Source organism: Poecilia latipinna, unplaced genomic scaffold (genome assembly GCF_001443285.1).
Source record: "Poecilia latipinna isolate Pla-1442-1.1 unplaced genomic scaffold, P_latipinna-1.0 Scaffold161, whole genome shotgun sequence".
Classification (NCBI taxonomy): Eukaryota; Metazoa; Chordata; class Actinopteri; order Cyprinodontiformes; family Poeciliidae; genus Poecilia; species Poecilia latipinna.
The window spans coordinates 212,274-221,480 of NW_015112777.1; the positions used below are offsets into that span (position 1 = coordinate 212,274).

At 39.8% G+C, this 9,207-nt stretch overlaps 1 protein-coding gene across 1 annotated transcript in view; it reads right to left on the minus strand.

Annotated features, from left to right (window-relative positions):
* sgk1 (serum/glucocorticoid regulated kinase 1) overlaps positions 1–7,174 on the minus strand; it is a 43,891-nt gene extending 36,717 nt beyond the window's left edge. The window contains exons 1-3 of the mRNA XM_015029727.1: positions 6,753–7,174; positions 6,127–6,325; positions 1,651–1,890 (exon numbers count right to left, since the gene is read on the minus strand). Coding sequence (XP_014885213.1) covers positions 1,651–1,890; positions 6,127–6,273 — 387 coding nt within the window. The 5' untranslated portion in view covers positions 6,274–6,325; positions 6,753–7,174. The remainder of the gene's footprint in view (positions 1–1,650; positions 1,891–6,126; positions 6,326–6,752) is intronic.
* Between the last annotated feature and the right edge of the window lie 2,033 nt (positions 7,175–9,207).

Below are 9,207 nucleotides of genomic sequence, written 5' to 3' on the forward strand. Positions count from 1 at the left end.
CCCCCAACCGTGGGGAAAAAAAAGCCCTCGTTTTTTTTTTTGTTTTTTTTTTTTTTTTTTTTTTTTTTTTTTTTTTGCATTACATAACAGCAATCATGGTGCCACCTAAAGACAGGACAAAGAGAAACAAAGCAATTTCTAGAATCCTTTTATTACCCACTCCTTCCCTGGCTTCTTTCTTGCGATGCTGATGTTAACTGAAACGACTGAAATTATGGCGTTACAAAACTTTTCCACCTGCAGACCAGAGGCGGAAAATTATTGTGTGTTCAAACAGCAGGTGAGTGGGTAGCCACTCCCACTGCATCACAGACAATGAATTAGGGCATGATGTCCTGATAATCCTTGATAGACTGTACCTTCTACATTTTGTTAAATATTATTTAAAGGCAAGTACAACAAGTTCCACGGTCACTAAAGCTATCACAAGGCATCATCAAAGATTAATTCACCTATGAGCAGTGGGATGTTTGAAAAAAAAAAAAAAAGAGCAATAACATAATCAGCTGGAGTCTTGGCTGAGATCTTCAGGAGTTAGCATGTTGTTCCTGTGCCTGCTGTTGCCTCCCGCAGTCTCACAACATGCATTCTGGAGTAAATGGAGATTATACACTTTTTTAGCACATAAAACAGTCTGCTATGCACCGCCTCACCTCCTTGATGGAGACTGCATGCATAAGAGACTATTTGAATCTGCATCACATAAATAATTTGATATAGTTACATAAAGAAGAATAAGAAATTGCACATTTAAATACAAAAGGCATGTGGCTTTGAATGGTTTTTTTTATATTATTATTTTGTAGTGTAACTGTTTGTTCATAGTTCAAATATTTATTCAAACACTTTCCTACACTCTGTCACTGTAATGAGGCAATCCGATCCTACAGAACTTTAAGATTTGCTGGATGTTCGTGTACCAGTATTTCAAAGAATATGAAGTCATCATTTTAAATACTATTATCCATCATTCAGTTTAATTGTACTTTACATCCTTTTTCAATTATTCCAATGGCAACTTGGCCCAGTTGACATGAAAGATTGTGACCACGGATTCAACCCACATTGCTTTTGACCAGACCTCTGTAAAACTTTCACTGTGATATGGTTTGAGCCAATCAAAGTTGTACTTGTTGGGGTGCTTTGGAGAACTGTCCCCCTGTATAATTAGCAAAATAGTCCCTTAGCATCACACTACCAACACCATGTTTGTATGTTTTATATTAGCACTGAAGAAAAATGAGAGTTGAGGGACTCTTTAGAACTCAGAGTTCAATCTTCTTGTTGCTTCAAATTACTATAAGCTGTATTAAGAGTCAGAAATGGCTAAATTAATAAATAAAACCAAGCTATAGCCGATGAAAGATTTTGTGCAAAACTCTTCAGAAAACATGATTTCGCTGAATGAGAACACTAAGGTTTGTGGAAAATTGGAGGAAGCCTACAGAAAGTTTTCAGGTACGCTGTGGTAAAAAACCCAGAAGTTGTTTAAAAATATTACATCCTATTCTGCTTTCAGGGCTGTGGTTTGAAATGACCCAGCAAAGTAAAAGCTAGAGATAGCATGTCAGAGTGACATCACGAAATGGTTGTGACACATACAGAGACATGGTGACACAAACATTGTCCGCTGTTTGTATATATTTTTACCTTGCAGCTTTTGCCTTTCTCATGTCCGCTGGGTTGTCCGGTTTTGGTGCAGGGGGAGCAGAGCTCCTGGTGGTAATAATGGCATCCCTGCAGGCCTGCGTAGTGGCAGCAGCCGTACGGCGAGGGGAAGTGCGTGTACCACAGGTCCTCAGCCAGGGGACACCTTGGACACGCATAGAGAAGATTTTTCCCCTGGGTTTTCTCCACGCTCACTTTGGGGTTCCTCATCCACCTCCGAACCTACGCAGGAAACGGTAATATTAATTCAGCTCTGTTTGTTTGATTTTACTTTGACTTGTCTTCTCCTGTCGCACACAAACCCAAACACACACACACACACACACACACGCAGTCAGCCTAGCCAGCTGCAGTGTGTGATCAAGGTCAAAAGAGTCGCTATTTCAAATTACACGTTTGCTCAGGAGGGTCACACAGACATACTTGAAAGAGGTACCACTAGGCCCTGCCAGATGGAAAAACACACATGAATTACTGAACCATTATACTCTGATAATCATTAGATATACTTCTGTTGGGTCCACACTACAAATGGATCTGCAGGCATGCACTGCCAGCAAACTGTATACACCCAGCACAGTTGCAGGTCAGTCATTGAGAAACAATGCAAATAGTACACAGTGAGTCAGCTTTTTCCCCAGCACTGCTGCCACTTCTTGTAAATATAAAAAAAAAAAAAAAACAAAAAAAACAGCAAAAGTGCATAGTTGAGTGTGGGCAAGTGTGTGCAGTTTTAAAGGAAAGATACAATGGAAGTGAAGAGGAGCCAGACAAAAACAAAAGCACATGACTGACAGAGGAGAGAAAGGTCTTTTAGAAAGAGGCTCTGAGAAAACTCATCATGCTGCGCGTGTTGAGCACTGAGTAAACACACACCGTGGGGCTGTGGCCTGTGTGTGACGGAGCAAGTTCAGACAGCTGAGACTCACACATGCACACACGCACGCACAAAACACACTGAGATTAAGTGCCCAAAGTCAAGGGTAGCCAGACAGCATGTCAAGACCTGTTGGGTCTAGAGGAAGAAGAACAATCCTGAAAAAACAAGCCAGCAGGTGAAAGCAAAAATAACAGGAGTGGCAAGGAAAACAAACCGATGTTAAGAATCTCCAGAAAGACATAAGCATGAGTTCTGAAACTTAATTTCAAATATCATACACAAAAAGGTGATCTGCTCTACCTTGCACAAAGTTGTGCATTGTTGTAAAGTAGAAGGAAAATTCACCATGGCTTTTAAAACATTTTACATGTGGAAATCTTAAAAGTGTGGCATGTATTTGGACCTAGCCCACATGGTACCGTTAGCAGTTTGAGGTGTTTTAGGGGCTGTATTTGTCAGTTGTCTCATCTAGAGGCAAAACTGCTTAAGTTCAGCCAGTTTTCACACACAAAATCCCACTCAGATAAATATGTTTGTTCTTGTACCATGACAAATTGTGGGAAAAAAAGTTAACTTTTTGATCGCTTTTGAAAAACAAAACACAGAGATCATTTAAACCTAACAAATTAGCCACAGTCACACCACAAAAAAAGCCAAAATCGCTGATGTCATCTCAACAGGAGTATTTCTCAAATTGCTCACCTTTGTCCCAGCTTCAAATATTACATACATCATCATTCTCCTGTCTGTTGAAGTGTCCAGGTCCAAAAATGACCAATGAAAACATTCTCATTCAATCAGATATATTGATATTTTAGATTTCTTTTTATAGTTTCTCTTTTGTTGCAACAGAGATATAGAGGATCCAGTCTGGACTCCTGCTCACATCCTTGTGCCTAATTAGAGTTGTGAGCTCATGCTTGGCTGAAAGCTTCCAGGCTTTTTTTTTTTTTTTTACCCTTGTCCTCAGGATGAAGTTCAATCCAAACTGATCATTAAATAGATTGATAGACTGAAAGACAGGGACGGACAGCCAGACAGACAAACACGCAGACAGACACACACAGACCTGATGCGCTTTGGGATCTTGTTCAAGACAAACACATGCTTTCTTGTTTGCTCAGGGGAGAACAGACATTATGGAGTGAATGCATCAAGTCCACCCACTTTCCACAAGCTTGGAGTAATATTAGTCGCTTCCTTCCTATTACCACTTGAGGTCAAGAAGCTCTGTTTGATCTCAGCAGTAAATTATTCAGATTAGGGAAAGCAAGAGCTGCGCTGCTTGTCAAGCCCGGTATAATTACAGCATGCAGCACTCTTCAGCTCATCAGCTAAACAAGCCTCTGGCCGACCAATGTGTTGCCTCTCTTTTTCTACAGACAACACTGTTTATTTTTTTATATATATATATATATATATATATATATATATATATATATATATATATATATATATATATATATATATATATATATATGAAACCCTCAAATATAAAGACACTACTTCTACTGTTTATTTAATGAATTTGTATTAGATTTTACATGGTATGACATAACAAATTCCTCCCCAACAAAATGAAACTTTTATGAGAAACTACAAGGCACGAAGTGTTTACAACAGAGCCGAAACAAGCTGTTAAATTTTATCATCTGGTTTAAGAAACAGCACAGAGGACAGAAGAACCGTATAAATGTAGAAAGACTCAAAGGAAAAAAAAAAAAAAAGTTATCATTGCATTTGGTAATGGCAGCTGAAATACATAATGAGGAGGTTTTCTTATGTGTTTGTTTCCTTGGTTTTGCAAAAGAGTTTCACACTGTTAATCTTTTCCCTCCTGAAAGCCTGAGCTAAACAATGTAATTTTGTTGTTGTCGCTAAGGCCGGAGGATCCAGAGGACAGCTGGTTGGGTTCACTTTTTAATGAGGAGGCTTTTTTTTTTATTTTATTTTTTTTACCACTGGCGACATTTTAAGACAAAAAAAACATGCGACAACAAAGAGAGAATGCGTCCTCAATTATGAGATGTTTCTGTCATATAAAGATGAAGCTTATTTTTTTTCTAAGTTTTTGATGTTTTCTCTGAATGTCCATTTAAGTTGTCACATGGCCACCGCAGTTGTTTCTCATCTAAGCCTATTTGGTCTCTTACATAAGCAGGGACAAGTGTGGCAGTGGTCTGGTATAAAAAGTATCCACACCACTTGGTATGTTCCACATTTTGTCACATTGTGACCACACCCTTCAGTGTATTTTATTAAGCTTTTATATAAGAGACAAACACAAAAGAAATACATTTTTTTGTATACCAGGAAAGAAAACTGTTCTCACATTTTCTTGAGTTAGTCCTTTGTACCAGAATATTTCCCACATTTATGAGTGTAACTTTTTTAGGGTATGCCTTCACCATTTTTGCACATGTAAGGACTGGAATTTAATTACATAATAAGAGTCTGTAATCAGGTTCTCAGTTATTCATTTCATTCTTTGATCTAAGCTTCTCCATTGCAGTTCTGACGGTTTTGGTTCCTGCCTCAAGTTTGTTACAAAAGAAATCATTCCCATGGCATAATTATGCCACCACCATGTTTCACATTAGGGATGGGTCCTTGGGATTGATGGTCAGTGTTAATTCTACCTTGTACAACATTTTGCATTAAGATGCACCATTCATATATTTGCTCTGTCTCCTTCTTGGCTTGTGGTAAACCGGAAATAGGACTTCTTCTGGCTTTCTTATCACTACTCGTTCTTAAATCCCAAACTGGTAGATTAAGCTAAAAATATTTTTTTCTTGTTGACCAATTCTCGTCTGTGAGCTCCAGATCCCTGCAACTCCTCCAGAGTTACCATGAGCATTTGTACTGTTTCTATCTTCGATTTTGTTCATGCTGTTCAAATTTTTTGTTTGAGGAACTGAACAGAGCTCTGTGAGAGGCTCAAGGCTTGAACATTGTTTTATGATCTATTCCTGTTTTACACCTTAAACTCCACAACTGTCTTCCTAATATGTGCTGTGCTCTGTGTTGAGATTAACAGACAGATACTTTGGTACCTTCCACAATTTAGCAGCAGCAATAGATTAAAGAGGGCTCCAACAAACCATCATTTTCAGCATTTAACTGTGAAGAAATTCTAAATTTTGCTAAAGCTATTTCTCGACTTTTTATTTTATTTTTTATGCTGAGCCATTAAAAAACCACCAAACAAGCTAACTAAAACATCATTACATGCAGACTGGGAACATTTAGGAAACCGGGACAACACAGCAGCATCATGTTCTGGATGGTCCAAAACAGGCTGAACTGAAGGATTTTCACACTTGTTAATCCTACAGCGACTTTGGAGCGCACACACATGCTAGGACACACACACCCTCACACACACTGTGCACACAGACACAGAGGGAATCCAATCTTTCGCCCGATTAGAGTGGCTTAGCTCTGACTATGACATCATCTCTGGCACGCACACGCAAACACACGCACACACGCAGACAGAGATGGATTGGGAACAGCTGCATGTATAGGTGCCTGAAATAGCAAACTTACAAAAATCATCCCCAAAAAAGACTCACCTTTCTCTTGACAAACTGAAAAGCGGAACACTTCTTAAAGGAGAAGGCAGTTTTCTCTCCTCCTCCTCCTCCTCCAACTCCTCCACCTCCTCCTGCACCACCGCCACCACCTCCTCCTCCTCCTCCTCCTCCGTTAACCATCTTCATGGCCGACACCGGCACTCCACTTGTCTCCGTAGATCCCAGGGTGACGGGAGGACTGGCAGGGAGCAAGAGAGAGAATGTTTAAAGCACCAGGGAGAGAACAAGGGACAAAACATGGGAGAGATTCTGTGTGGCAATAAAAAAAAAAAAAACATACACAAGAGAGTGAGACAGGAGAAGGTGGAAAAGGCATTTGGAGCAGAATGAAAGAGAAGGGGACAGGATGCTGCAATTAGTGTTCTATTACTGGAAAAGCGACAAAGACGGGGAAAAAACAAGGATAAAAGATGAACAGAGAGAAAAAGGTAAGGTGATAACTGGTCACACACATGGAGATTGATGGAGAGGAAGCAAGTGTTGTTTACCGAAGTAAACAAACACACTCAAAGCATCTCTGAACTGTTCTAATGTGCAAAGTTTATGCATCTTTTTGCTCGGCGCATCACTCAGGAATGTGCCGTCATGCCCACCTCCCTCTGTACCTTTCTGCTGTTGTTTCTGCTGATTCCACTGGTCCCACTGCAGCCTTTTTTTGTTTTGTTGTGGAGAGTCTCAAACGGGGAGAAGCGAGTCCTCTCGTCAGGTTACAGGTGTCCCCTTCAGTTTCCTGCCTCAACTAAGTCTTCATTCCCAAAGACAGACCAAGAGAGAGAAGAGAGAGCGAGAGAGAGAGAGAGAGAGAGAGAGAGAGACGAGATGAGGTTGCTGTTCAACGAAAACATGCCACTGAGTGGAACGTGTGTGCGCGAGTGTGTGTGTCATCAGCGGTGCAACAGCTTGAGATGCACCGTGGGTGAACGATCTGAGAAGGAGAAGTCAGGAGGCGTGTGTGGGTGCATGATGAGGGGAGGATGATGTGTCCAGTTGCAGTGCTGCTACTTTATCAATGAAAGGCTCTGCAGTGAGAAGCTGCTGCCTCCTCTCTCCTCCCTCCCCTCCCCTCCTCTCCTCTCTCTCCATCCTGCCTCATCACTGTTCCTCATCTCCACCTCGCCCTCCCCACTTCCCCTCCAACCCCCCCACTCATCATTCCTCTGCAGTTGAGGTTAGCTCCTCCCGTTTTCTCTCCATCCATCCATCGCTCTGTCACACCTCGTTCTTCTGAGGTCTTCTCCCTCTTGGCTAAAATTGTCCCAGCCGAGGACTACAGAGAACAGTGAGACCTGTATTTTGCCCGCTCTTCACGCTAACTCTGCGAAGGCTTAACGCACAGAGAGAACATTTTAATCATGCTTCATCTGATTTGCTCCAGCTGGGCTTGAGCTCTGGCCGCCGGCCCCGTAACGTAACACTTTAACTTTCCTCATTCGACATCCCACGAGAATGATTCCTTGTTCTGGTTGTACATGTTTGAAGAAGTGCTGGGTGTCAAATAATATACAAAAAAAGTTAAGTTTTTTTTTTTTCTTTTTAACCCTTCATACTTTGTCAGAACTCTCAGCAGTATCTGTAAGTTGTATTAAAGATGCAAGATTTTAAATTGATTGATTGTTTAGCCCCTTCTTCTGTGTTCATCTCAGTGTGTTTTTATGCTTTATTTAATACCACGGTGCGTCTCTGTCTCTGATGATGTAGACATGGATATTATTTTAAAAATGTTTGACACAACATGACACAAAGTTTTACTTTGCTATTGTTTTGATATATTCCTGTTGTGGGGTTGTTTCCATTAGGGGTTTTTTTGTGTGATTTTGTTGTGTTATTGTAGCGCATTATAGCGTAATATGTTTATTAGCACTATCCTAGTTTATCTGAAACTAAATTACTGCATTTGATGACATAGGGGGAATAATAAAATGCAATCACTGTCCCTCCACTCAGTCTAAATTAAACAGTAGTCTGCAGCATGTGTTGACCTTTCAACTGGAATAAATTTAATACTCGCTAGGCGAGTCCATTTCTTTTAGCTTCATATGAAAGACATATTCCTGCCTTTTGAGTGAAAACATTGACCGGGCAGTGCTCTGGTAGTATAACTTTAAATGTAAAAACAAGCTTATTGTGAAGAACTAATGTTTTTATTTCCAATTTATGATTTACTATCAACATTTGCTTCAGCTGCTGCTGTTATATAGCTTCATTAAATTTTGCTATCACCACCAAAATGATGGACTTTTTCAAAACAAAAAAAAAAAAAAGGTATTAAGAGGAAAATGAGAAATAAACCTGGCTCAGGAATTTCTACACAGTAGAAGTAATAATAATTTTTAAAAAATCACACCTTTAAATTTGTGCCTCATTTCATGAAGTCTCATGAATAAAGGAGAAAAAAACCAGCATGCTTCGCATAAAAACACCAGTAGAATGCTTCACTGAATCCAGTCAGGAGGATCAAGACAACAACCTAGTTGGGGCTCTGGGGTGCTATTACATAGTCTGACAGCAGCACACCCTTACATAACCACAACAGATTCTCTCTCAACTGTTTAGCTGCATTGCACATGAATAATTCTGTGATCTCAGAAAAGATTCGTTGCAGCTCTGGTGAAAAAAAGAACAAAAAACAAAAAAAAAAAACATAGCTACTGAATAATTAATTGCAGATTCTGCTAAATGTTACACATCAGTTGAAAAATCAATAAATCATAGCTTTTCTTCAAACTCATACAGGTGTGATAAAGTGTTATAAATAGCTGGAGCCTCGTGAAAAATAAAGGGTACAAATTGAAAGCTACATTTACATGTGAGAGGATTTTGATTTGTGTGAATGTCTGATGCTTTATTCACTCTGATGTTCAGACACTTTAAGTCTGGGAAGCCAAGTGAGGCTGTTTGATGGTCAGAAATAGCACAGACCTGTAATCTGAGGCGGCTAATGAGCTCCACAGGGTATGTGCTTATCATTTAATGAACAACAATACAGCTTATTTTCATTTGCCTTTTTGGTGGGAAAAAAATATTAACTAAATCAACTTAAAGCCTTAACAACAATAACTG